This window comes from Passer montanus, unplaced genomic scaffold (genome assembly GCF_014805655.1).
Source record: "Passer montanus isolate IOZ18808 unplaced genomic scaffold, ASM1480565v1 scaffold10, whole genome shotgun sequence".
NCBI lineage: Eukaryota > Metazoa > Chordata > Aves > Passeriformes > Passeridae > Passer > Passer montanus.
The window spans coordinates 1,015,070-1,043,062 of record NW_024356505.1 but is presented as its reverse complement, the minus strand read 5'-3'; the positions used below and the strand labels follow the sequence as shown (position 1 = coordinate 1,043,062).

The window sequence follows — 27,993 nt, the reverse complement described above, 5'->3', positions numbered from 1 at the left end:
TTTTTATTTTAATTCTTTTTCTTATTCCAAAACCAATCCTGCAACCTATGAGGAAGTTGCAGAGAGAACTTGCTCAGTGGAAGAATAGTAACAGCTCAGCAGCAGCAGCACTGAGGATCTAGAAAGTAACTTCTTATTTAAACTAGCTACAATAAGGATGATGTTTAGGAGAGAAAGATGTACCACTGAATGTGTTAGAATAGACAGGACAAGCTAGACCAAACATCTGATAATTCTTTCAAGGAGAGAATTACCAGGTCTAAAAACGTCGTCTAAAAACATCAGGCAACATAAATACACACAAGCTGAGTAGACTGAGGTTTTGGAGGGGAGGGGGATTGGGTATTTTTGTTTGGGATTTTTTGCATGTGTATTTGTCTGTCTTTCCTTTTGCCCCTCTTCTCAGTTGATGACAATCTTGCAAAGAACTTCCTAGTTTTCAAAACTTTGTAACGTGGCTGAAATAGAGTGGTAAACCCTTACTTTGTTTACAAACCCATTTTCTGAATAAGAGGAAAATATCCAGAGAGCTGTTCCCAAGTGTCAACTCTTAGTGCTCTATCATAACGTCTTCAATAACTATTTTTGATTTTTGTTTTCAACTAAGCCTTAATCTTAAAAATCAAATTTGGGTTTTATATTTGTGCTGTCAGTTTTATATACCTTTACTTTTGCCAAGTTACTGCATTACCAAAATACTACATTCCTCCTAATCAGAACAAGGGCTGAAAATAGTAATATTTAATTGTACTGTAAAAGAGAAAAAACACTTGGAAGGCAAGTACTCCTTGGAAGTGAAGGCCATTTGCATTTTTGAAACTGGATCAAATTAACATTAGTTGCCTCTGAAATATTATAGTAGGGTTTCAAATAATTTTCCACTTACATTTCTTATTTTATAAAAAAGTATTTTTTTAGTATGTATTTAAATTGATGCATACGTTTATGGACTGAATGAGAATAGAACTCAGACTGATTCTTCCAGTGATGCAGGTATTAAGTACAACAGGCAGGTAGATTTGATTAATATTTCTTTATCTGATGGCAGTCTACTTTGCATCACTAGGTTTTCCCAGCTAATACAAACATTCTTGTATTTTAAGGGATTCAGTAAGACTAAACAGTGGGTGTGTTGCTAAAGGTTTAAGAACAGGAAATCTGGCCATAATCATCTTCATTTTGATTCCTCACTGGAAGTATTTTTATTGAACAGAGCGGAATCCTTCAGCAGCTTTAATTGTAGATGACCATGAGATATTTAGATACCCTAGTTTCCCAAAGAAACCACTTAATTTTGCACAACTCCCTTGAATGAAAGTTTGCTTAAGCTGAAATAACATTGCAGGTAAAACTTGAGGTTAAACAGTATTTTCAAAGTTTTTTCAAAATTACTATTTATTCAGAAACAACTTTAAAGGCTTGTAAAAAGGCAGGAAGGATTGATGATACAAAAATACACAAATTCTCTAAGCCATGCTGTTACAACACAGAGGTAAGAAATGCCTCTTAGAGTTTATACAAGTGGTTCAGCTTAATTTGTTATAGTCCTGGCACTTAGGCTAGGAGGCATCAAGTCCATGGTTTTGGTATTAGCTACAACTTGAGCTAGTAACTAATGTGTGTACCTATGAACAATGAAAGAAGCTCACTTTGTACCATACAGTCTGCAAAGTTAAGGCAGAATTTATGAAGACAGGTGTCATTCCCAAAGCAGTACATAATCCTTGGAAAAATGGATTTGTCTTAGTAATTTTCTGTCTACTTGAAAATATCAATAGAGACTGCCTTTTCTTGGAGCAGGTTTGTATCACCTTTGTCCATGTTCCAGCAAAGCATTTGGTGATAATGCACTTTTTAAGCTGAATGTGTCTCCACTTGACGAGTGTCGAGAAGTTGCTTTTCCACCTATCAACAAAGTCTCTGCTTCTTTTATTTCCATAGCTCTCTTGTAAAGTTCAGCTGCCTTCTCAAAGTCTCCCCTTTCATAGCTTTGGGAAAGAGCAAAACAAACTTGAAACAAGCAAATAAAACAAGTCTCTCAATTAATTTAAATAGAAATATACACCATATTATCAACATAATGTACTTTAAACTCTACTTTACTGGACAGTACACAAGCCCAGATGTTTTTTTTTTCATGCAGTAGTTAGCATTTATAGGGTTGAAGCATATAGAGCTTTGGGAAAGAGCAAAACAAACTTGAAACAAGCAAATAAAACAAGTCTCTCAATTAATTTAAATAGAAATATACACCATATTATCAACATAATGTACTTTAAACTCTACTTTACTGGACAGTACACAAGCCCAGATGTTGGTTTTTTTTTCATGCAGTAGTTAGCGTTTATAGGGTTGAAGCATATAATCTTACCTTAGCACAGCCAAGTTTTTCAGTGTTTCCCCCACACGAGGATGCATTTGGCCAAAGCTGTCTTCATAAATCTTTAGTGCGCGTTCATAGAGAGGCAAAGCTTCAATCTGTTTTTTCTTTGGGTAGCAGAAAGTTTCTTTGTTACAGATTTGTATTTCTTTGATACAGCTGTGTAATACATAGGCTTTTTCTTGCCAACATAAGTATCAGTGCATCCTGCATGCAGTATCATGCCTACCATTCACAATTATCTTTTCCCTGCATGCATTTTTCTCACCAAATATGCTTTCAGTGTTTAAAATGCCCAAGAATTTGCCAATACTATAAGGAATTTCCCTTTTCAATACAATTAAGTTTATTTTGTTTAATTTAGGTACAAGTCATAAAAAAGCCTAAGACAGGAAAAATAAGTTAGGCATGAAAAACTCACCATCTGACAGTAAAGGACTGCCAGGTTTACCAGAGCAGTTGCTACACTTGGGTGTTTTGGGCCAAATGACTTCTGTCGAATTTCAACTGCTAGCTCATACAGAGGAACAGCCTTGTCAAGCTTTCCCTAGAAATAACATGGAAAAAAATGATTCATTTCTCTGGTATCAAGATAGTAACAGCAAAACCTATTTTAAACAAGAGCCTTGGGAAGACCTAATTGTTTCTAGAATAAGGGGATAACTTTGCTAAATGATATGTATATTCTGCATAGATTATTTATCATGAGTACTTTTATTAGAACCTAATTTTCCAAAATACTGGGCATATTCAACTCCCAGTTACTGTTTCTCAGCTAGGTCTATTTCTTCCTTTCTTAATTTGTTTTTGCCTGCAAGTGTATCATTCAGAAGGCTGAAAAATCTTTTTACAGCTGTACTTTTATCAAAATAATTGTCTCCACTGACTTTTAATTTGTGCTCCTTCATACTAGCAAAGAGGTTTTTGATGCAAATATTGAGTGGTTTTGCAGCTTCCAGCAGCATGAAAATTAGAAGCTGAAGTGAGCAGAAAATAATGTGACCCAAAACCATTTAAAGCAGACAATAGCAGGTAAGAATTATTTAGCAAAAACATGAGCAAATTTGTTTAAGAGATTATCAAGGTTTTTTTTCTCTTTGAAGAACAGTAAAATAAGAAAATATAAAATAAATAAAATTCTTTTAACCCACAGAATTTGATCTTGGTTCAACTGTTGGAAACAATATATCTCTATTAAACTAATAATACCTAATGGTTACAACAACCATACACAAACACAAATATTCATAAGACATTTTGAAATTAGGAAATGCAGAAGTTTATACTCCTGTTAATTTTACTCTACAGAGTGCTTTTTTCACAGGAGTAATGCTCATCTTTCACTGAGTCAACAGAAGCTGAAGGTGCCTCAGCCAGACAGATTATTTGTGAACTGCTATCTCCCTCATAATTCTAAAAGTTGCCCTTAAACTGACTATGAAGTTCAAGGTCATTGTGTAAGAGGAACTATTTCTACCCAATAAAACATGATTTTTTTCCATTAAGACATAGACATTACAGTTTGTTACTGTAATATTTTCTAGAAAAATCCAGAAAAAAATTTGCCAGGATTTCATTTGTGAACTGCTATCTCCCTCATAATTCTAAAAGTTGCCCTTAAACTGACTTTAAAGTTCAAGGTCATTGTGTAAGAAGAACTATTTCTACCCACTAAAACATGATTTTTTTTCCATTAAGACAAAGACATTGCAGTTTGTTAGTGTTATATTTTCTAGAAAAATTCCTTCACCAGGATTTCTCTCCTGGGAAGCTGAGAAGCTTCAGAGAAAAAGGAAAACAATATTATCTCATTTGCTTCTTCTGTGTTTTGCTCCTTTGGAATGTAGTTTAGAGATTGTTTATCCAACAGGTGATTGTTTCATTGGTTACATGTGAATTGTTTTTACTTATTAGCCAATTATGGGTCAGCTGTGTTGGACTCTGAGAAGAGAGTCAAGAGTTTTTCATTATTATCTTTAGCCTTCTGACAGTATCCTTTCTCTATTCTTTAGTAAAGTTTAGTATAGTTTAATTATAATATAATTATAATTATAATATAACATAATATAACATAATATAATATAATATAACATAACATAATATAATATTTGATATCATATTATATGATATCATATATCATATAAGATAAATCATACCATATCAGACCATATAATGTAATTAATATAATAATGTATCATATAATGTAATATCATATCACATCACATCACAATAAATTAGCCTTCTAAGAACAGAGAGTCACATTTCCTTCCTTTGACAGAGACCCCAGAAACTACCACAACAGTTAATTCAGATGATCAGAAGAGATAACAGATGTGTGCTCACCATCTTTTTGTACAGCACTGCCAGGTGTTTCACAGTGTAAGCCAAGGAGGGATGATCTGGAGCTAAGGCTCTCCTCCTGATGTCCAAAGCTTTCTCATAGAGCTCCTCAGCCTTGTCATAGTGCTTCTTCTCATTGTACAGGGCTGCCAGGTTGTTCAGAGACTGTGCGCAGTCTGGGTGGTCAGATCCCAGGACTCGCTCCCGCATTTCCAAGGAGCGCTTCAGGAAAAGCTCTGCTGTCCTACACAACATATTTGCTCATCAATATTTTAAAGCTGGTAACATCTGTACAGGCTGAAATGCCTGTTTGAAACAACAAACTCAACCTTGGAAACTTATAGTAGAATCTGTTCGGAACTGACAAAGTATTTTCTAAAACACTCTGTAATGAGACCACTGAAGCAAAGAGTACATTTTTTCTCACGACAGTAGGGTGCTACTATTTCATTTCAGCTTTACAGCAGCTCCTCTATCAAAACTGGAGATGATCCCGCCATAAGACTGATAGCATCCATTATTACTAGGCAGCTCCTCATCATGACATCCACACAAACCCTGTCATGCTATTCTCAAGAGGTCAGCTAAGTAAATCAGAAAAATCTATTTCATGTTAGAGAAAAAAAAAGACCATTTATACACAGAACTGTAGGTTCAATTCTGGAGTTCTTAGAGAAGTGTCAAAAGGTGTTCAGTCTATGCAAGGGCTGGAGGATCATGTGTGACAAATAATTATTCATTAAGTGCATACCCTTCTGCCAGTGATTTCATTTTAACTACATGAAGTCTTGGACTTGCTGGTTCAGAGCAGGGATATCCATTTTAAAAAGTTCCTTAAGCTTCCACTAGAACAAAGTTTATACCTTTTCTCACCTATGAAATAGCACAGATACAGCTACTCTTGAAGTAGGTGGCATTTAACAGGAACTACATATGAATAACATGGAATATTAACCAATTTTGTATGAGATTACATAATATATTGCTCTTCTATAATCAGTCATTTCATGAGGGTAAAGTGATGAAAACCTCACATGTCCAACAACTGTTAAAAATCAATTCCTTCACTGTAGACATCATGATTCTGTATGCAGATCCTAAATAATTATGTACTTCTGTAATTATCCAAAAGCTACAGGTGCTTTAAACATCAGGTACAGGAAGAACTGGAAGTAAAAATGCTTCCAGAACTCACTCTGTGCTTTTTGGCTGGGCACTTTTGTTCCCTGAAAAGGCTCAGTTGAGTGGAATTTAGGTGACTTTACAATTCCCTCATAACACATAGCTTAAATTCCTCTGTCAGCTAAAGAAGTTGATGTGAAGAGTGGTTAAACATACAATCAGAACTATCTTGCACCTTTTATTCTCCTTCTTCAACACCCCTGTTTATCTCTGTCTGCTTTTAGAACACCTTTGTGCTGGTCTGGCCCTTTAGCAGGACATCAGGGTAAAAGCTGAAGGATTACAATATTTAGGTCATGACTTCTTGTAATACTGTCATAGAAAAACAACAATGCTGCTGTTCAAAGATGAACACTGCAAAGGGGAGTCACAACATAGTGAAGCTGAGCAGAGAAGGCAGAAGTTTGAGACAGAATTGGAATTTGCAACAAAGGCTAATTAACTGTGGAACATCAATTCTGAATGCAGGAAGTGCACTGACTTGTAAAATACCCACATGCCAACAGCACCAAATAGAAAATAGGAGTGAATTTCACAGTGAACAAAAACCAGCAGAATGAATAAGGGACAAGTATTTGATTATGTGTATGCATTTAGTGCTGGATCTCCCTGCTCTGCCTCCATTCAGACATCTGAGAACACTCGTGGATGTGTCACAATCAATACAACTCACTCAAGATTATTCTGCAGGTAGTAGAGGACTCCAAGCTCATTTAGGGTTCGAGCATTATCTGCTGTATCCTTGCCTAACGTGAGCTCTTCCAGTTGCAGGGCTCTTTGACGCAGGAGAGCAAAGCCACACTACAGCAAAAAGAAGGAAATGTAAGCCAGTCACCAGTACTTTTAAAGTTTAACACTAAAGACAGAAAACCAGAAGACTTACTTTGGTGCCAAAGTAGCACAATAGTCCTCCTTAAGTTCTACTTTTGAGCTACATGGCAAACACACGCTTACAATCTATCAGCAAAATGAACCAAAAAATGTGAAATTTTGGTGAACATTTCCAGGCAATACAAGTTACTGTGTGGTCACACCTCTCTCCCTGTATCAGACATGGTAATTTGCTTAAACTCCCCAGTTCAAATAACCAGTTCAGATCAAATTCTTAGGTTTAGAACCTCAAAACTTAAAATCAATTTAACCTCCAATCCTGAACACCACGTAGAAATGCATATAAAATATTACTCAAGGCTTCACATAAATCTGTTAAAAATAGACAAACAAGTTAAAGCTTACAAACAAAATAAATCAAAGTAAAAAGTGCAGCCATTTTTACACACTCTGCTTATTTTTGATCTTTGCAGTCTTGATAAAAATATTTTTACAGAACTCATTACAGAAATAGATCAAATCTTCATGAACCAAATCCATTCTTATTTAATCACTGTGGAAATAGCAACATGTTTATGGGTTTTTCCTGCTTTCATTAGAGCTACAGCTTGAGCTCTGGAGTTATTAGCTGGACTCTTACAGTACAGGCATTACATGATAAACTCTTAGCTCAAAAATGACAAGAGAAACCCTGTAGCTGAAAAACAACACAGGAGAAGAAAACAGGGAAAAAACTCTGGATGTCACCTAATACTTTTACTGGGATTTTCCATTGCAGTAAGCACTGCATTCACTAGTAGGATAAATGCCTCAACTATTCTGGAGATAATTTTCCATTGTGACTTTGACACACAATCGTATTGGCTGTAATTCTGCACCTCTGAAATGTATATATCCACTTCTTTCTTCTGCACTTTCAACTCCATTCCAGTTGTACTGATACATCTCCACTTCCAGCAGAATTGAAAGGACAGTTACCAAAACTGCTGCTAAGGTACTTCACTACCTATGCCCACAATTATCAAAAGCCCTGGAGCATTATCAGCTCTGCAGACACAATTATCATCTGTTTATCACAGCTGCAATATGCTCTGTACCTCTTCTTAAATATAAAGCACTGCCTTACCAGACTGCCTTTCTGCCTTGCTGCTTTTTGGCGTATTTTGAAGGACTTTTTCCTCAGTTGCTCAGCTTGTTCATATCTGAAACAGTTATTTGGAGTGTGAGAAGGATGTCAAATGTGGTATCAATAAGCATCCTGGAAAGATTCTAAGTTACTTAAGGGTACAGAGTTGAAAATTTAAGATTCTTGAGAATTATCACACTTTTTTTCAAATATAAAATTTACAAAATTATTAGGGACAGACAGTATTTCTCCTTTATCTCTGCAAGTTTTTTGTTAAACTAAGCACAAAAGTTGGCCCCTCCTATGTGACCTTCTACAAGAATAGAGGGGATGTTCATGGTTGCATATGAAACTCGAAAAAAAAAAAAGAAGAAAAATTCTGGCTTCAGGACAAACATTGTGCTGTTACTTTTTTTTTTGTACTACCTCCACATAAAACAAAACCAGCAGTGTAATTAAGCTTACTTGTTCTGCTTTTGGTACAAGGTTGCAAGTGCATCAAGTTCACGGGCCACCCGAGGATGTTCAGCTCCATAGGCATTTTCAGAGATTTCCAATGCCTGCTTATACAGCTGTTCAGCATTTCCAAACTTCTTCCACTGAACATACACTCCTGCCAGCTGGTGGAGTGACTGTGCCACCCTGGGGTGGTCTGGATCCAGCGCGGTCTCTCGAATCTCCAGAGAGCGCTGCAGAGGAGCTACAGCCTGCAAAAGCCAAGTCCAGGCAGTGAGTGCAGCAGGCAGCATCCTCTATGCTGCAATAACTTATCTATGGCCACACAAAGGACACACTGAGCTTGCTTCATTTGCCTTTTTGCTGTTACAACAATCTCTAAATGTACTTACCTGACTGAGAAGACCTAGGTCCTTAAGAAACCGTCCTAGGGTCTCATACAGATCAGCCAGGCAGATCATGCTTTCCTCTCCCTCACTGCTTTTTTCATATTCTTTCAGAGAGTCAAAATACTCAGCTGCCATAGAGCTCTTATCTTTCCCAACCAGCTGCCAGTAACTCAGCAGTTCTGCAAAATGTCCCCTGTTTTAACAAGGAAAAGAATCTTATCTCTGATACCCCTCTATTCAGACCTATGCTAGCTTAGGAAAAAAGGCCTACATGCACAAATGTTGTTGTTATACATCAACACAGACAATCCATGGAGACTAACACTATTCAACAACAATATTTATTCCTTTACCACCCCCCAGGGTGCAACAGAATAGAAAAAATACATTATTTATATGGAAACAGCATTTAGCACTTCAGTCTCTACTGTTCAAGTATTTGAATCTGTCGCTTTCTGATTTATATTGAAAAAAATAAATATGAAATGTTTATAATGGCCAAAGCAGTTTCTACCTTTGTACCTTTTGTAAAGGTTTTGGGACACAAAGAGATTCAAAAGACACTTGTGCAGCTTTTGCTTATCTCCCTGCTGTTGGAAGAGCCAGGGCAGTTCATCTGCACTTCTCCAAGTCACTCGGTCTTGACTATTAAAAGAAAAACAAATGGAAATTAAAATCTCGACAGGCCTAGCATCTTGTCAATTTGCTGTGAAAACCAGGTAAGCATACAATTTCCACACCTGAATGTCTGAACAGATTACTGTAAGACCTATGTGCTCCATTTTCTTATATGTTCATTTTAATTTCACCTCAGAAGGTACTGGAACCCCCAGGCACCCTACAGGAAGCTGCTTCTCCATCACATATGGGCTAATCTATGCCTGCCAGCAGGACTGCAGCCCTGCAGCAGCCCATTGTCCCTTTGTGCCTCCTTTGTCTGGCACACTGTGGCCCTCTTGGCTTCCTCCTACCCAACAGTAGATGCCTGGAGGAGCAATAAACAGCAGCCCACAGCTGGGACACTAACTCAGGATGTAAATGCAAATAGTTTTCAAGCTGGATATGAACTTGTAGATGTTCAGCTGTCCTACCAGATCTCCTCTTATCTATGTGCTAATTGCTTGCTGAACAAAAGTGGTTTTCTGCTTCAAGTCCTAAGCAAACTCAAATTTCCTAGCATTTACTGGGAGTTAAAAATCCATGGGGAGTTGAAGACCACAAAATAACTGAAATGGTATAAATTAATGCCCTACATTTCCCCACAATGACTTTATCATATGCCCATTCCTCTTCACAGACCTCATTCTTTTCCAAGACCAAAAAGCAACATATCAACAAGTAAACTTTTAAGCTGACAATTCTGCATAGTTATTTTGCCATAATAATTTACTCAACTCAAAGAAAGTATATGAATAAACCAAAATATCTGTGAGGCATGAAATCCACCATTTAGCACTTCTTGAAGAATTCTGACCTACCTTAACTGCATGGTGAAATATTCCACTAGTTTTTGTCTATAGGCAGAAATAACATTTTCACCTGCTTCCATATACTCTAGTTTTACCATCTCCCAAGCCTGAAAGAGAGTATAATTAAAAGAAAGAGAATGCATTTAATTTGTTTAAGTGCTGATGATACACAGGGTGATGAAACACATCTCATGTTGTAGAACTGAAAATCTTCCAATGACAAGGGCACTACAAACAAATTGTCTTACATTAGACCACAGCTCTGGTTATTCAAGCAATACTCCTTTCTCTTTCAATTCTTTTTTTTTTTTTGGGAAGTCAATGTTTTCTAGGATACATGGAGTTAACAATTAATAGATTTGAAATTTATGAAGGTTTGAAAGGCCAGATTTTCAGCAATACTGGTTTCTCACAGTTCTGGTAGTTTTCAAGGTGTTTTTAAATCTAAGGAGAATGGATGAGCAAACATACATTTCAAGGCCTAGGTAGGTAACAACAGAACTTATCTAGAAAAACAGGGGTTGGGGTCAGGGGTTGGAGCTTCACTTGCACATGTTTAGAACTACAAACTTTACCTGGAGGTGTTGGAACTTCAGCAAACCACAGCCATATGTCAGCAGACACATTTTGTGCAGGCTGTGAAGGAGTGAGGCCAGCACTGCAGAAGTCAGCTCAGGATAAAGCTCCATCAGCTCTGACTCACTCACCCCATTGTGGCTGACACCAATGACACACAGTATCTGCATGAAGCAGAAAGCACGATTTCACATAGTTAGCAATATTCCCTGGAGAGCTTAGTTACACTGAAATCTCAAGAAAAATATTGTATATCATTGTGATAACTTTATAGCCAAAGGAAAAACTCTGCCTCTACAAGCCTTTTCCATCTTCTCAAGGAAGAGACCTCAATGTTAATGGTTTAATATTCTGATATATAAAGCACCAAATGGGACACTCTGGGACAAACAAATGGCTCCTCAGACTTTCCTCTAAAACACTGGAAGAGAGTAACTCCATTATCATGAGGAACTTTCATCTAAGTAAAATATGCTGAAGGTCTTCATGCAGCCAGAACCAAAGAAGTAGCAAGTAGGAGTATTGTGTCCTAATTAAAAAAATGTTTTGCACAAGAGGGAAATTCTGCAAAGGTAGGAAGAGGAGTCAGAAATGTAATAAGCAATGCCTATATTCCCAAGACACCATGTTTTGATTGCACTTACTATGCTCTGCGTAATTAATCCCTAGATCATGGTAGTGATCAGCAAGGAAGTGCTAATTCTGTATCACATCATAGTGAAAAATCCCTGCTTCATTCTGTGAGACAACAGCTCAGTTGATATTTAACACAAAGCAGTCATACATTCTATAGTTACACAACAGATGTAATTACATTAATTAAATTGTCCCTTCTATACTTATAATACACAATAATCTCTGAATCATACATATTAACGAATAGAAATTTGTATTTACTTTTAAGTTAAGAAAAAGTCTTTACAGTGAAGAATATTCATTACCTGTAGAAACAGAGATGCATTCTCTGCTTACCTCTCTCAAAAGATCTTTCTCTTTATCACTCTGCAATGATTCCTGAATTGATCTCAGAACAAGCCTGTACAGTGACACTGTGTCTTGACACTGGCAACATTGCTGAAGAATCTCATCAATATTTCCTGTTTTTCCAACACTGAGCAGAAGGACAAAAAGGGTAAGGTTTAGCATATTAAATTTGACTGAGTAAGATTGATTCGAAACAACGGAAGAGTTCTATCTCAAATATTCTCTGGATTCCTACTGGGTTCAAAAGGTGCAAAGCATCTGGTGGCTAAGATTTAAACAAAGAGGTGAGTTCTTCCAAGCCAATTTCTGATTTCTGTCACATTGTCTGATTTTTCTAAATAGCTGCAACAGTTTTATTAAAAAAACCTATGCTGCAGTGTTCTTTTCTCCACCAGGAGTACAAGTAAGAACATCAGGATGGATAAACATAAACCCACATGCTGCTATTTCATTTAATGCCTTTACAAAGCATGTTTTCAGGAGCAATTAAGTCTTCTAGAACATAAAACGTGAACAAAAATAATGAAATCAGTCACCTGGAGTAAATTACCAATTAGTATCTCATCTTCTGGGAGTCCCTTAACTAAAAATGCATCTTTCTCAACAAGATGAAGTCTAGGTTAATAAGAAGCCAATGCACTTATTAGGTATTCTCTTGCACAACAGGGAATATTAATTTTCTGCACAGCAGGAATTACAAGGCTAAGGACCATATGCAGGAAGTTAAACTAAACAGGTGTTGAACTTCCTTGTTGCCTTAAAAAATCTATGGGGCAAACTCTCTGGTACATCAGTAAATACAACACACCTGAATTTAACTGTTTAAAAACACCATACCAACATTCTCCAAATACCATTAAAAACCACTGAAGCAACTGATACACCCATAAAGAATGACAAATGAAAATAAAATAGAAACAGAAGAGCTGAAAACAAATAGATATAACTACTTGGATCCACTTAGTATCAAACTGGTGACTGTACACTCTCTGATTTCTGTTCCTGTTGCATTCAGAGTCAGTGGAGGGCAAAACTTCTCTACTGTTTTTTCCTAACAAGACTCCTTCTGTGTTACATTACAGTATTTCAAAAGGCTAACCTACTTGAAGTCTTCTAATCTAGTGATGACCATAGTAATTTCCAAAACACCTCAACTTACCAAGCAATGGTTTTGCCCAAGAGAGTGACATACAAGGCATTGCAAGTTGTGGCGGAACGACAATGTCTCTCAAGCTTCTTCTCCTACAACATTTTAAATAATCATCTGTGAACTGAGATGAAACTAACCATACAAATAAAATGTTCACTGTTTGATAAGAAAACAGAAGTTCTAGATATTATTTTAGGTGCAACATCTGAAGACTGTAACATGGTAAGTAGTACACAAAATACTGCACATATTTCCAGCTACAGGAGCATATGAGTGAAAAGTTCCATGAATTAAATTCCATTTGAATTTAAGAGGAAGAATTAGGGTCTAACATCTCAACATGAAGGTTACCTTACAGAATCAGTCTCAAGGGCAAAGGTAAAATACTGTTTTTCCTAATCTGTCAATGATTGTTGCAGTATTATGCAAAAAAAATTAATTAAACCTTCTGGTATTCTAAAATAAAATATCACATTTACAGCAGTATGTGCAACTACTGCACAGTTTTTCTGTTAAAAATTTATGTTGTTCCATCTGTGTATCATGGCTATGAGCCATGGGATAAAAATACTCAAACTTCATGCTATCTTGAGCAATCATATTTAGTTAGCTAAATATAATTCTTTACTCTGGCAGCTGGGCTTATTTAATCTTTCCATGCTTTCATTAAAAGTTATATTAGAGTAAGGTATTCTAGAAAAACTGCAACAGACATACCTGCTCTTTAGTCAATTTAACATTTGCAGAGTTACATTCTGCACTAATGAGAGATTTAACATCTTTGGAATTGAGGGGATCAAGATGAAGAGTAGGCCATAACCTTTGGTAAGAGAGAACAAAGTCATATTTGAGCCTTATTAAATACCACAAAAAAGTTTAGAAAAAAAACATCAAAGTTCCAGGGCTTTTTAAAGATTTATATCAAAGCAGTAATTGAAGCTGTTCCCTGCTACTATGAAATTCTAGTCATCTGAAGTAGAATTTCAACTTTTAGCCTTATCCTGAATCTACATCATGGTACTGCAGTTCTTGATGTGCCTCTGACTGCATTTAATATCATCTTTCATACAGTCATGTGGATAGATCCATCACAGTAAAACAAAAATCTGGTTTTCCAACAGCTAAAATCTGTCATTGCAGCTAAAATAGAGAAGCTTTCATTTTCCTCATAGGTTGCAAAATCTTATCTTATTAAATCTCCACATCTTGACAAATCTGTCTGCTCTTCAATGAGTAACTGCAATTTAAAATAATAATTCTAAGCCAGGATACTTTGACACATCACAGAAACAGAACATACCTCCATGCCTGCGGACACGTTTCTACATTCACTGATACAATCACTCTCATGTTCACTGGCAGTGGATCTATCAACCACTTCATATGCTTCTCAGCTTGCTTAAAAACAAATATTCATTTCTTAACAGAGAGGTTGTTCAAAACAATACCAGAAGCTGCTATGTTTTATTAACTGCTCAACCCAATGAAAGGAGTCTTAACTTCTCCAGTGTCCTTTAAAATCTTTCATGATCTGGTCCTCTAGACAGTACTAAATGACTCACTTACATGAATTAGCACAACTCTGCACTAAATAAAGAAGATAGAATACTATTGTTGAAATGTTCACCTCATAAAAACCTGGCTATTTACATGCCCAATAAGTCAGCTCACAGCCTTGAATCTTTGGATAAGTAATGTAACCAGACTGCTTAAAAATTAAGGTATAAAGATAAAATTTAGAAGAAAAATACCAAAAAAACCCTAAAAAAATCTAGAAAAATAACTCAACTGCACTTTTTACAAAACTATTTTCTATATGTTTTCTTCAGAGCAAAGCAAACACTAATATTTTTGTTACACAACTATGGCTGAACCTATTACAATAGTCAAGATTCCTGTTAGACTGACAAATGGCAAAGATTTTGAAAACATACCTGTATTTGGTCAATAGAGTCAATAATTATAATAATGCTGCCTTGATGGCGTGCAGAAAGCTTTTCCAGCCAACGGGGAAACTCTTCCAGAAGTTTAGCTGGATCGAAAGTCAGAGGTGATACTAACCAAGAGTGTTGCATAAGCTGCAGAATTATAAACACGTACAAGAAATTCTACCTTAAAAATCAGCTAGGATAGTTGAAAGAAGTCCTATAGACACAAAAGGGAAAAAAAAAGCAGTTCTCCCAACCTCACTCTCCCCCCCCCCCAAAAAAAACAAGAGATTTGGGGGCAATTTTTCTAAGCCTTAAATGCAAGAGTCATATCATCTTTAATTGGTTATGAAACTAATACCACTGTTTGCATGGCTCTGAGGGGTAAAGAAAACCTAAAAAAAAAAAAAAGAAAAAAAAACAGTTCCCCCAACCCCCCCCCCCCCCCCCCCCAAAAAAAAAAAACAACCATGTGATTTGGGGGCAATTTTTCTAGTCACACAGAATTCTTTGCTGATAGCATATGCAGGAAGCTGGCATATGCAGAGCAAAGAATATTTCTTGAACTCTTTCCTTCTAGTATATGCAGAAAGCTGGCATATGCAGAACAAAGAATATTACTTGAACTCAGTGTGCAAATTCTAGAAAGATAACCTTTACACAACAGACAAGAAATATGGAGACTTAAAGGACTTGAAGTTGCACAAAATAAACAGGCAAACATCTGAGATTGATGAGAAAATTGCAAGGATAGCACAACTGGATAAGTTTTTCTATAGGTTTTACTACTGCAAGGCCCTTAGTGCCACTCTTGTGATCAAAAAATCAAGTTCAGACCCTAGCACAAAAATGAGCCTTCTTATTCCCCACGTATTTAGCACACAATTAAAAATGAATTTATATAGGAGAGAGCCTAGTCTGGAACAAGAAGTACCAAGTGGCCAACACAGCCTTGGGTTTCTAAGCACATGGACACAAGATGTACCACCTGCCTCTCTCATTGGCCAGATGGCAGAGAATTTTGGAAGGAGTTTATATGGTTTTACAAGTCATCAATATAGGTCACTGGAAACAAACTGCTAATGCTGATCCATTATGACTATCCCAGAGATGCTATTTAGTTGAGCTACATTAAGTGCATAGGATCAGATTCCCCTCATCCTATAATGCCTTACATTTCATAGACTCACAGAAGACTTTGGATTGGAAGGAGCTTTAAAAGGCCACCTAGTCAAACTTCCTGCAATGAGCAGGGGCATCTTCAACCAGACCAGGCTGCCCAGAGCCCTGACTGATCTGAACCTGAATATTTTTCTACTACATTTGTATTACCTTTCACTGATGCTGAAAATTTTGTAGATGTTATCTTTGCATGCACACACACACACACACACACACAGAAAAATGCAATGCAGCGCATGTAATGCAGCATTACCTTCAGAGTAAGGCGCTTAATTATCAGGGCAGATTCTGAACTAGTAGACAAGGGTCTCCCAACAAAGTGGTAAAGAATTAGTGTATTTGGTGAATGCTTCTGCTGTAATTGAATCCTAATGAAAGAAGAGAAGAAAAAAAGACTCAACAGACTGTAATTTTGCAAATAGATCTCGAACAAAAAGTACCAGTTTTGCCAAAGGAGATAGAGTATCTTAGCTACACATGTTCTATGTTTATGTTACAAAACAGGATAGACATTTCCTGAGCTACAATTGAACTTCTAATGTCAGATTCCATTTTTACTCTCACCATTATTGATAGCAATTAGCAAGTGCCCTTCCTGGCACTGAATAGTCATGTGCCACTAAGCTTTCAAAAAGCAATGACACCATCAGTTTATTTTTATGACAGCAAATTTTGTCATAGCATACAAGAAATCATAAAATACTACAGTTTATAATAAATGATGAGGATTCTTTCTTTATTTCAGACCCTTCTTGTCTATGAGAGAAGGGCAACACCATTGACCTATCAAAACCACATCTTAATGCTGTGCAAAGACAGATATGTAAATGATGCCTTATCATAACGTGTTGCAAATGGCATCAGGGAGCTGTCAAAGGCAGTCCAGATGAAATTAGCTACTCAAATATCACAAATCTTTCCAGGATGCTTCAATAACGCCAGCACTTTGTAAATGCCCCCATTTTATCTCTTATTACTGACACAATGTTTGAAATGGACACTTTTTTCTTAAATTTCATTAACATTAAAAAAAAAATAAAAATTTAACTACCATTTAGATAGAAGAAGAGATTTCCCAGAGCCTGGTCCTCCTGATACAAGCAATGGTGGAATTGGTGCTGGTGCTGCTACTAGGTCATTCAGACGTTCAAAATACTATAAAAAAGAAGCAATCATTATAAACAGTCCAGTGTTTAAGGAAGAAATATAGTGCCTGGTATTGTAAACCATGTCAATTCCAAATGCAAGTACCAATTTATTCAGGTAAAGGAGAAACTGCTGAAATACAATACAAGTGTAAATAGATCGCAAGGAAACACTTAAACCACAGAATTCATTATCTCTTTTTTAAAAAGTGTAAAATTAATTAACACTTTCTTCAAAATTCTATTTAAAATGGAATCTTCAGTGCTAATAAATGGAATGAGTGTTATTACAGTAAAGCAACAGTGTTCTGTTTTTGTTCAGGCTTCCTTGCCCTTCCTTTCCCCAAACTACTCCACTGCACTGGATATGGCTGCCAGGAAGAAGTTGGCATCTGTCATGAATGACTATTTTGAGCATACAAAAATAAACTAAAGAAGGCTTTCTTACAGCATATGAATGTCCAAAACTATTGCAGCAGATGACAAAATAAACCAAAGCAACACACCCTTCACCTTCTTGGGAGAAATATTTTATCTTCAAAGTAAGAGGTGCCTTTAGATATACATTTGTATTTTTTCTTTAATGTTCTATTATTCTATTGCTCTAGATTGTAGTAACGATGGTACAACCCTCCAAACCATTACCAATATAGGAGTGGTGAAGTAAAAGAATATATTGTGCTACTAAAATAGGGGTACTAAGAATTTAAATGCAGTAACACAAAATGCATGCTTATGTTACATTGCCAAAATAAACTACTGCACCACATTCTGTGATGACTTTAATGTTTATCTTCCTACATTCATTGTATTTTCCCAACATATTCCTGACACTCACAACTTGAAGAGTTTTAAAAAATTATTTCCAGTAATGAGTAAGTACTGAGGTATTCAGCAGCTTTCCACTATAAAGTTTCCTTTGTTCTTCCTTTACAGCTGCATGATGAGATGAAATCTTTTCATTAACCATCTCCTAAAGACCTAACTCCAGGTGTCAAGAAAGAGATTGGATTTCCCCAGGGAAAAATAAAAGAGAAATTTAAAAAATAGTAGAAGAAAAAATAGATACTCAGAGTGTTTTCTATTGATGACCAAAGTCTAAGAGGACGCTCTGCTTCTGGCACACTGTTATATTGCTTTTCTCCAGTGCAGGCAAAACAACTACTTCTTCATCAATGCCATTCAACAACACATCAACTGGCATCTCTCCCAGAAAATAAATATGCCACCTATATCAGACATATGTCTTCTTCCAGCATAAGGAGTGATAGCCTAAAGGATGCTCTCATACACAGCTTCTTCTGTAGAAATGCATCTTGCCCAACAAGGGATGAAAGTAAGTGATGACTTTCACTTGATCCATATACTTTTATAAGGTACTCACTTTCTCAAATCCCAGCTCACATGTTGAATTAGAGGCCTGCTGAAAAGCTTCCATCTGTTCTTGTTCATCATGTGCATCCCACAATACATCACCAAAAACTTCTTCTTCAGGAGCAGTGGAGTCTTCCTTATTACCCAAATCCTTGCCTTCTAGGTCTGTCATTTCACATCCCAATATATCCTAAGTAAAAAGAAATTACATGGAGAAAACTGCAACTGTAGTGCAAGCACATGTGATCTTAGTCTCAGCATGAGTGTGGCTCCACTAACACCAATATGCTCATTTCCTTGCAGGGTAGCAAAGATCTAAGCAATAAGTAAATAAGCAATTAAATGAAACTAAGTTAACTCTGAATGCACAGGTCTCAAGACACTGATTTTAAATACCTCACAGTAGAAACAACTCACCACAAGAACAAGAAGAGGACATATCTATGATATGGAGAAAGACAAATTAAAAGGTAATTTTGGCCCATAAATAGAACCCTTTCCCATGGTCCAGTGCTTCTGTCCATAAAAGCACTGCTCAGTTTGGGGTTTTATTTTCCACCTGCACATTCCTTGTTTGCCAGATACTACCAATAAAACAAAGAGACACTTTGAATCACACTTACGTACCACATAGTAATCACACTGACATCATTTAAGATCATAAATCAACATGTAAATAAAAATCTAAAATGCATGATGTAATTTACCTGTTTAATTATTTTTTCCACACAGTTATAGATTTCATATGCTCCTTCCTCCATACCTCCAACATGGTCAATCATCTGAAAAAGTAAATGGAAAAGCAGGACACAACTCTGAATCCAACTGAGAACAATATTTAGGATTTCCAACAAAACCATTCTGGAACACATTTAAATTCCATTCTGTTGCCTTCCTTAGGTAAGATTCACTTTGCCTAAGAACTTTAAAAGTTGGGCATCTAGTTTCAGCTGTTCTCAACCATTGTCTCTGTAGAGGAAAATACATCATAACTGATCAATTTTTAGGCAGCAGGAATCTTTCTAGAGGTACACTTCACTCCCTTCAGAGGGACCTCAGACAAACAACTTTGCCATTTGAATGCCTAAATACAGGTAAGAAATTCTAACCTTACAGCATAGCCATTTTTTTTAGTGAAAATAAGGTGGTTTTTTTTCTCCCCTGCTAATGAAAATTTCATAATATTCATAAATTTCAGCTTCATCAATGTGCTCACAGAATGAGCAGCCAGAGCAATGAGTGCAATGCAATTTCTTCTAAAATCTGGGACTATTAGCATGCAGTGTTGTTTATAGCAATTTGTAAATGCCATACCTTTGCTTTGTTCATGCAAGAAATTTGCTCAATTAACTGTTGCACTGAGACTGAACTGACTTTGCCGTCCTCCCTTCTGTGGTAAATTAACCGGGGTTTTTCTTCTGGATTTCTCAAGAAGGCTTCTTTGCAGTCCTCCAACAAACAACTAGATTGGAAATCAGCATTCTTGTGCTATATTACACTGCTGTAGTAAACAGTTCAATCAACACAAGCTCCGAAGATGGGTTTCACTGCAAAATCTAATTCAAAAGTCATATCTATTTATAGCAAAAAGCAATCAAATACTTCAACAGAGAATTTGAGAAAAATTCTGAAGCAAGAAAATGCTAAGAGAGAGATTTATGCTACTTGTACCAAAACCAGTAAAACCATGTATTAATTTTTATGATTATTGATTTGTAAATTTAAAGCTGTTTTTCCTGTCATAGCAGTATGCAGAGTGAAAGCTAATTGCCTTGCATGGAAAGAACATGGTTTCACATATGATTAATAAGCATCATATATATGCTTTGCTATCAGTTATCTGAGGGCTCTGTTCTATCTTTCATCTTTTTAGGAAGAATCCCTAAGTATTTGTCAGATGTCTTGGGTGACAGTCTTTCAATTTATAGTGTTTAAAAAGGAGAATTTGACACCTAGAAATTCAAAAGCACTTTGCATTTATATATGTGAATGATATCCATGGATATCTATTGCTGTTCCAGAGAAGGAACTATACTGCTTGGGGACGCTGACAGGATTGCTCAAACATTACCATGCTTACACAAGAACTACTATTTTCATCAGAGTTTTTCTAAGACAAATTCTCTAAATTAATACTTTTGGGGTTTTTTTTCCCCTGAATATTTTGTTCTTACACATTTTTGCTCCACATACATAAAACTGGGTTATTTGGCAACAGCATACAATGCATAACAGTAACATTCCTAACACAACTCAAAAGTATCCCTCTTTTGGTATATTTTCTTTAGTGAATCATGCTTCTTCTTCTAGAAGGTTAAGAAATTACTCACTGAACAAACAGACCACATTCCATCACTATTTGTCATGAAACATCATGACTTCACTAAATCAAAGCTGTCAAAAGACAGCATACAGTAACACACAGGAGAGCCATGAAATTAGTCTGAAAGACAGCCAAAACCAGGAACTTATATGTGATAGAATAAACCCCAAATACTATGGACAGGTGTAAGGCTAGATAAGCAAATGAAGAATACTGAGGACATTCACATCAGCCATCTTTAATTCTTAAAAGACATAGCCACATGCACAACAGAGAGCTGCTCTTGGAAAGCAAAACATTTCTGTATGTTACTAAGGCATTGTTCAAGCTGTATTTTAAGAGAATTTGTAGCTACAAGAAAAAGAAAATGGTACAAAGCTGATATATTCTTTTAAGTGTCTGCACTAGCAAACCTAAAGTTTGAAGGAGTATCACTTTGAAGTTGCTAGCTTAGGAAACATACTGAGCAAAGCATCCCATACATTTTAATAAGATATGCACTCAGCATAAATTACCAGTTGCCATTTGTTTCACTAGCCTGGAAAATACTCACCTTGGCAAAGTTAAATGCAGGAGCAAAATTACTAATGAACTTTTTTCAATTTCCCATTTTCTTACATGCTGAAGAGGCCTTTCATTCTCTGTTGAAAAATTAACAACTTGAAAGAAGTACCCCATTGTTTCACAGACTCTCTGAAGTTTTGGGGAGTAGCTCTGAAAGCAAATGTGAGCAACAGTGCTTTATTACTAACCATGCATAGCACTAAGGATCTACCAAACAAATCTCAGTTTCTCTTATCCAAGCAGTTTTGTTCCCCTGAAGCCATTGACAATACTTTCACTGATTTCACTGAAATCAGACTACTCCTACTAAAGCTTTCAAGAAGCATTAGACAAATTTCTGAACCAGATTCACATTGGAAACAAGACAGCACATAAGTGAGCACAGGCTTGGGGGTACTCACTCTAATGAAGATGGTCACTTCTGGCTGAGTCTCATCAGTACTGATAATATAACATCTTACTGTGTTACTCCACAGAGAGTGGGAAAACAGAGGAGTAACCTGCAATAAACTGGCAACAGCAGCATCCCAATCATCTGCCAATGGAAAAAAACCCCAAAATGAAGTCTTAGACATCTTCACATGTTACCACACAGCATAACAGTTAAGTCATCACCTCTTAACATCATGAATACTACATTTTATTTAGAACAGTAGCAGTGTTTTTACTCAATTATTTAAATTTTAGAAAATTAGAGAACTTATACCATTTGATAATGTCACACAATTTGATAATATGGCACAATAAAAGTGTTAAATATATTATTATCACAATGACATCTCCTTTAAAGAGGATGGATGAAATGTTTCCACAAGATGAAGCTTATAGTTGTAAAATAAGCACCAATATGCAGGAGTAATAAATTCACTCATAACCAAACACTTTTTTTTCCCTTCAGATCAACAGGTATTTCAATTAGACCATGTGAATAAATGACAGCAAAACACTGTGGGAACCTCCTCTTTTGGAGAAAAAAAAAATCTATTGTTTTCTGTAGCATTGCATGTTTATTCCCTACAGAAACAATGAGTTTTAAAACTTTGATTCTTCATTTTGTGGCTGGCCATTCTTCCAAGACAGGATTAAGTTCTCTTCTCAGGACCACACAGGTTGATGAAAAGCTTAGTGTATGAAGCTGGAGCCATCACAGGGAAGGTCCACTCCCCCCACTTTGCAGGCACAGATTTCTGATTTAGACAGAGCCTGAAGGATTGAACTAAAAAGGGAGAAACTGCCAGCAAAGTCAACTATATGCAGGAGAGGTTCCAGAGCCAGGACAACAGTGAAGGAAACCAGAGTATCAGAAGCCAATTTACAAGAGGCCACTTGTGAAACAAAGTTCAAATGCAGTAACTATTGACAAGAAAATATCAAGCACTGATTTACATAACAACTGTGCATCCTGGTCTTACAATCAGATTTCCATAAGTGTTCTCCTAGGCAAAGTCAAAATCCATGCAAAATCAATGAACAAAACAGCAGTATAATTTATTCTAATACAAATGTGATGCTCATACTCAGGAAGTAGAGAATCTGAATACAAATGGAAAAAAAGAACACCAGCAGATGTTGAAAGAAGGAGCCACTATCTTCCATTGTCAACACAAGGAGCATACTCACAACAAAGCACTGGTAACTGCTGTTTGGTAAAATCACTGCTGCACATACCACAGTCATCACATATATTAAACATAACTTAGCTACATTTCCTTCTATTTTTACAAAGAATTCCAAATATTCCTTTAGTCAAATTACCCAAAAGTGGACAGAAAAGGACCTAAGAAGGAACACAATTACTTTAGCATAGCTGAAAAAGTTCCATAGACCCCTACAATCCCAGCAAATTAATTACCATTACTTACCTCTGTTTATATTTGCAAATGGTCCCTCAACATCTATGGAGCTATGTGCAAATTCAGGCCCTCTGAAAGACTGCTGAAGTTGCATCATACTACCCATGGATGGCTCACTTCCCAACACTCCTCCGTTCCAGTATTCAGATTGTGCCCCAGCAGCTAAGAATTGGACAACAACAGAAAACCCTCTTCTTTGTCACTACACAAGGTAAATTGTCAGTCCTAAATACTCTAGCCACATGCCACTGACCATAATTTTTTTTTTTCCTTCAGCAGATTTCCTCACGCCTTTGTGTGCTGTAGTTCTAAATGGTTGCTTGTCCAAAATTAACGAGAATCCATGACACCAAAGGCTGAGGGTATTTCCTAATATTTGCTATTACATAGATTGCTCACATACCCATCAGAACCCTTTCCATGTTAGTAAATTCCTCATATAGCATATACAAGGTTTTGTACCTACATTTTCTTTGTTAAAGATCTAACTCTGCTGTTCTGGAACACACAGCAGCTGACACTGGCATATGCCATCATCCAAAGTGTCTAAGACTCCCTCTAGTTTCTGGTGTGATTTTTGGATATGCTGGAGCATCATCTCTCAGATACAGAATAAGAGAACACAGAAAAGACTAGAAAGCTCAGAACAGCTAATGGAACAACTTTTAAAAAGTGTTCAAGTAACTGTGTCTAGACAGTACTCTGTCTTCATTCATTCACTTGTAACACCAGAAATGTGAGGTTCCCACAATCTAAACCAAGTTTGGAAGATTTGTTTCTTTTACCCTTCAAACTACTTTAAGTTGCTTCTCATCTGGATTAATAAAACTTTTTTTTCAAAACAACATAAATATCTGTCTTCTGCTTTACTATTTGGAGACTTCAGTCAGGGTCCAACACAAAGTGTTGGGAATTAAATTCTCACCTGTAACATCTGTACAATTATCATCAGAATCAGACTCTTCAGGATCAAACACTTGGATTCCCTGGGCCTGCAGTCTCTGGAGTTTTGCTTCCAGCTCTCGTTTGGCCCTCAGTAAGTCCTGAATCTCATTTTCTTTAGTTTCTCTAAAAATCTATCAGCAGGAAGGAAAAAAATATCAGTATCTTTTCCTCAGATCATGTTATCCACTTTCAATAGGAAAAGTAAGTTTTTAACATCCATTTACCAGGCAAAGGCGTGAAAATGTGAATCTGAAGCCATCATGAGTCAGAAATGAGCAGGAAACCAGAGTTTAAAATTATCTGGTTTTAAAATTTTACCATTATAAACCTTAGCGTACCATTCTGAAAGATGTCTGCATTAACATTTTCATTAAAAATTAAAACAACTATTTTTATTTTTAACTTTGTCTTCTAAAATTGCTACATGTAACAATTCTTTTAAAGGTTCCTTTTTATTCTCCCATGTATTTATTTATAATTATACATGATCTTGTATTTACATTTTATTGTTGCAGAAATTTAAATCTCCTATGACAAAAATTGATCAAGCATCTCCAGCTGTCCTGTCTGTAACTCATTACCGTCATGTGGGAAAGAAAACATGAATCTAGTTTTAAATTCAAATAAATGAAGTAGTCTTCAAGTCTCATTTTCTTAATTAAGCCAGAACCAATCCTCTTTTTATATATCTGACAAACATGAACGACATGTACCTACAGACAACTAAAACTAAGGACATGAAGAATCTTGAAAATAGGGAAAAACTAGGACCTACTGCCCTGTTTTGGGTGGCAAAAGTATCATCTGCAGCAAAGGAAAAGCAGAAACATCTGCCTAGCCTTTCAAGTCATCCCTGCAAACTGTCTCCAACTACCATATTTTTGCAGCAAAAGAGATGCACCAACACACAGTTTTAAAAAAAATGTAAGGTAGAGGTGTTACACCATACAATACAAGATATAAAATTTATTCAGAAAGAATGGAACTCTGTGTTTATACATTCATTAGGCATGTGTCAATTTACAGCTCATGTTTTCTTGTCATTCTCAAATATTAATTTGAATATGAACACAATATCCTGTGTTCAAATTCAATGCAGGAATTTAGTTTATGATGTATCACTTCATATTCTCCTTTTAATAATTACAAATTTATTTCATATTTTTTTCCTCTTAGTCTTACAAAGAGGTTTCTGTAGGATTATTTTAATGGATATGGGCAGCTACAGCTATGACACTCTAAGGTTAAGAAGGAGAGGCTCGCATGCAAGCTATTGGAGAAGGGTTAATTTGGGGAATGTGAACAAGTGACATCCATCTTTTCTGGTCATCTTCCCAAGAATAGAAAAGTCAAATCATACCTTGAATTGCCTTTTGACCTTGTCTCGATCATGTTCAAAAGTAGCAGCTCTCTCCATGGCTTGGTATTTAGCTTCTAATGCACTTTCTTTCTCTCTAAGTATTTTCTGGTATGTTTTCTGAAGTGCCTGAAAACATTTAGTATTTCATATTTTATTGCCCATAAGAGGTTTTAGATTACTTTTCAGGTCTGACTACAGTATTATCTCAACACCCCACATCTCTCCTTACTGTAGCGCAGCCAGAATCAGAGAATATCCTGAGTTGCAGGGGAACCACAAGGACCATCGAGTCCAGATGCTGGTCCTGCACAGACACTCACTCCAACAATCACACCATGTGCCCGACAGCACTGTCCAAACACTTCTTGAACTCTGTCAGGCCTGTGGTGTGACCTCTTCCCTGAGGAGCCTTTTCCAGTGCCCAACAGCCTCTGAATGAGGAACCTTTATTAATATCCTGCCTAAGGTCGCCACAGCCGCGCAGGGCGCGGTCCCCATCCCCAGACGCGCACTTTGAGGGCATCCCGGTGGCTCAGCAGGAGAGCACCGGGGCACCGCTTCCCCAGCACCCTGCCTTCCCTCGCACCCATCACCTCCCTGCCACAGCTTTCCCCAGGAAGCGGGACGAGTCCTTGGCAGCCCCAGCTCAGTGCCCTCACCCGCGGGCGCTACCTGCAGCTCGGCGCGCAGCCGCTTGTTCTCCCTGTCCAGCTTGGCCTCCTTCTTCACCATGGAGGCCACCTCGTTGTTCTTGCTGACGCGGAAGATCTCGTACTCCTTCCTCAGGCGCTCGTACTCGGCCACGCACTCCAGCTCCTGCACCGAGGCCGTCGACTTGAAGCTGGCCCCGATGAGGCCGCCGGGCCGGGAGCCGCCGACGCGCCGCAGGGACCCGCGCAGCAGCCGCGCCTTGGGCTTCACCTCCACCGGGATCTCGCAGGCCTCGCCGCCGCCGTACGTGTCCTCGATCACCTCCCCGACCGCGCCCGCCGGGCTCACCAGCGACGACGCCGTGCCCATGGCCCCGCGCCCGCCCGGGCGAGGCTCTAACGCCGAGCCCAGGGCCCGGTGCCCCCGGGGGGACCTGGCGGCGGGGCCGTGCCCGGCGCGGAGCCTTCCCGGCGGCGGCTGCGGGCCATGGTCCGCTCCTTGCGGCCGCCGGACGAGGAAGGGAGAGCGGGAGGAAGCGGCCCCGCGGGCCGCCTCTCTCCCTCCCTCTCCCTGCCGCTCCCGCCCCGTCCCGGCCCGTCCCGCGGCGGCTCCCGGCTCGGGAGGGGGAGTGCCAGCCGCCGCTGCAGGCTGGGGAAAAGCCCAGAGGGAGAGCCGGGGGGCTGGCGGCGAGAATCTGCCGCTCTCAGCTAAAAGTGACTGCGTTTTAGGGTTTTGCTGCTAAAAAGGAGCCGATGTGAGGTCATGGCAAACTTTCCCATTCCCGCTTCCTCCATCTCAGCCTGACCGGGGATGCTTTATCAAAAAGAAAAAAAAAGTGCCCATTTTCTCTTCGCCGCGCCTATTTCTCCTCAAGTGTCCATTTCTACTCTCTCTGTCACCTGCCCCGGAGCCCTCAGGTTGCACCGCATCGCTGGCTGGTTTACACGATTATATCGCACTGTTCTCCTTGGCCAAACAGGGGCACGCAGGTTGTGCCACCAGCTTTGGTGTTGAGGAGACCTTGGAGGGGGAATTGGGGGAATTACCCCTCACTGGTCAGCAGCTGTGACCTCTGAGACCAGCTGGCACTCTGCAGGAAAAACTGAGAAGAGCCACTGATGGCACCAGCAAGAAATGAGCGCTGGGCAACGGTGCCATGTCGTGCCCGAGGTCAGTGCTTGCACCTTGTGCGCCTCATATGAAATTGGGAATTCCGTTTGAAGATTTTCCCTGCCAAGAATAAGAAAACCGTGGATTATCGGCCCTGTAAATTATCCTCATGACATTTCCTTCTCTGTCTCTCAAAAAAACCCTGTTTTGTTCCTTCACTTGTCATAGGGAATTCAGTGTAACAGATCCCCATAGCTGAGGAGAACATCCATTTGTTCCCACATCTCAGAACCTGCCCTACCTTTGGCGTAAATGACAAAAACGTCACTACTTCAAAACAGATTTTGCCTCCTGTATGTGACAGGTTTGTTAGCCATGACCAAGGAGCCATTTCTTCTTAAAAATTACGAAAAAAATAATCTTAGAGATGTCTTTCCAATGAGACAATCCTGATTTCAAAATCTACCGGAGGGGGAAGTTACTTTTGTGTACAGTAGTAGAAATAGAACAAAAGATGTTGCTTTATTTCCCTGAGTAAAAACTTTGGGTTTGGAGAACATGTGCATTTTCCCCCTCCTAATTGTACCTAATTGTTTTCATGAGGAAAAACGACCTCATTGTCTGAATATAATTTAAGGATCAGTCACATTGGTGACGTATTTCACTTAAACCCTG

At 37.9% G+C, this 27,993-nt stretch overlaps 1 protein-coding gene across 1 annotated transcript; it reads right to left on the bottom strand.

The window, feature by feature from the left end:
• Positions 1 to 1,018: 1,018 nt before the first annotated feature.
• On the bottom strand, positions 1,019 to 26,959 carry NPHP3 (nephrocystin 3). The gene is made up of 27 exons (XM_039708180.1): positions 26,230 to 26,959; positions 25,558 to 25,683; positions 24,178 to 24,328; positions 23,262 to 23,414; positions 21,801 to 21,934; positions 21,389 to 21,549; positions 19,827 to 19,974; positions 19,220 to 19,294; positions 18,523 to 18,702; positions 17,045 to 17,148; positions 16,247 to 16,361; positions 14,818 to 14,961; positions 14,184 to 14,281; positions 13,601 to 13,703; positions 12,893 to 12,975; positions 11,722 to 11,860; positions 10,749 to 10,913; positions 10,183 to 10,280; positions 9,227 to 9,349; positions 8,708 to 8,897; positions 8,325 to 8,566; positions 7,860 to 7,935; positions 6,576 to 6,703; positions 4,724 to 4,964; positions 2,802 to 2,927; positions 2,372 to 2,487; positions 1,019 to 1,988 (listed from the first exon to the last, which is right to left on the bottom strand). Exons 1-27 carry the CDS (start codon positions 26,575 to 26,577, stop codon positions 1,808 to 1,810), a joined length of 3,948 nt encoding a protein of 1,315 aa, XP_039564114.1. The 5' UTR covers positions 26,578 to 26,959; the 3' UTR covers positions 1,019 to 1,807.
• Between the last annotated feature and the right edge of the window lie 1,034 nt (positions 26,960 to 27,993).

Coding starts and splice junctions, on each gene's coding strand:
- NPHP3 (XM_039708180.1), bottom strand. CDS start 26,577: ATGGGCACGGCGTCGTCGCTGGTGAGCCCGGCGGGCGCGGTCGGGGAG. Junction 19,295..19,826: donor CTTGCATGAACAAAGCAAAG/GTATGGCATTTA, acceptor TTACTTTTTCAG/ATGATTGACCATGTTGGAGG. Junction 16,362..17,044: donor TCTCTTCTTCTATCTAAATG/GTAGTTAAATTT, acceptor TTCTTTCATTAG/GATTCAATTACAGCAGAAGC.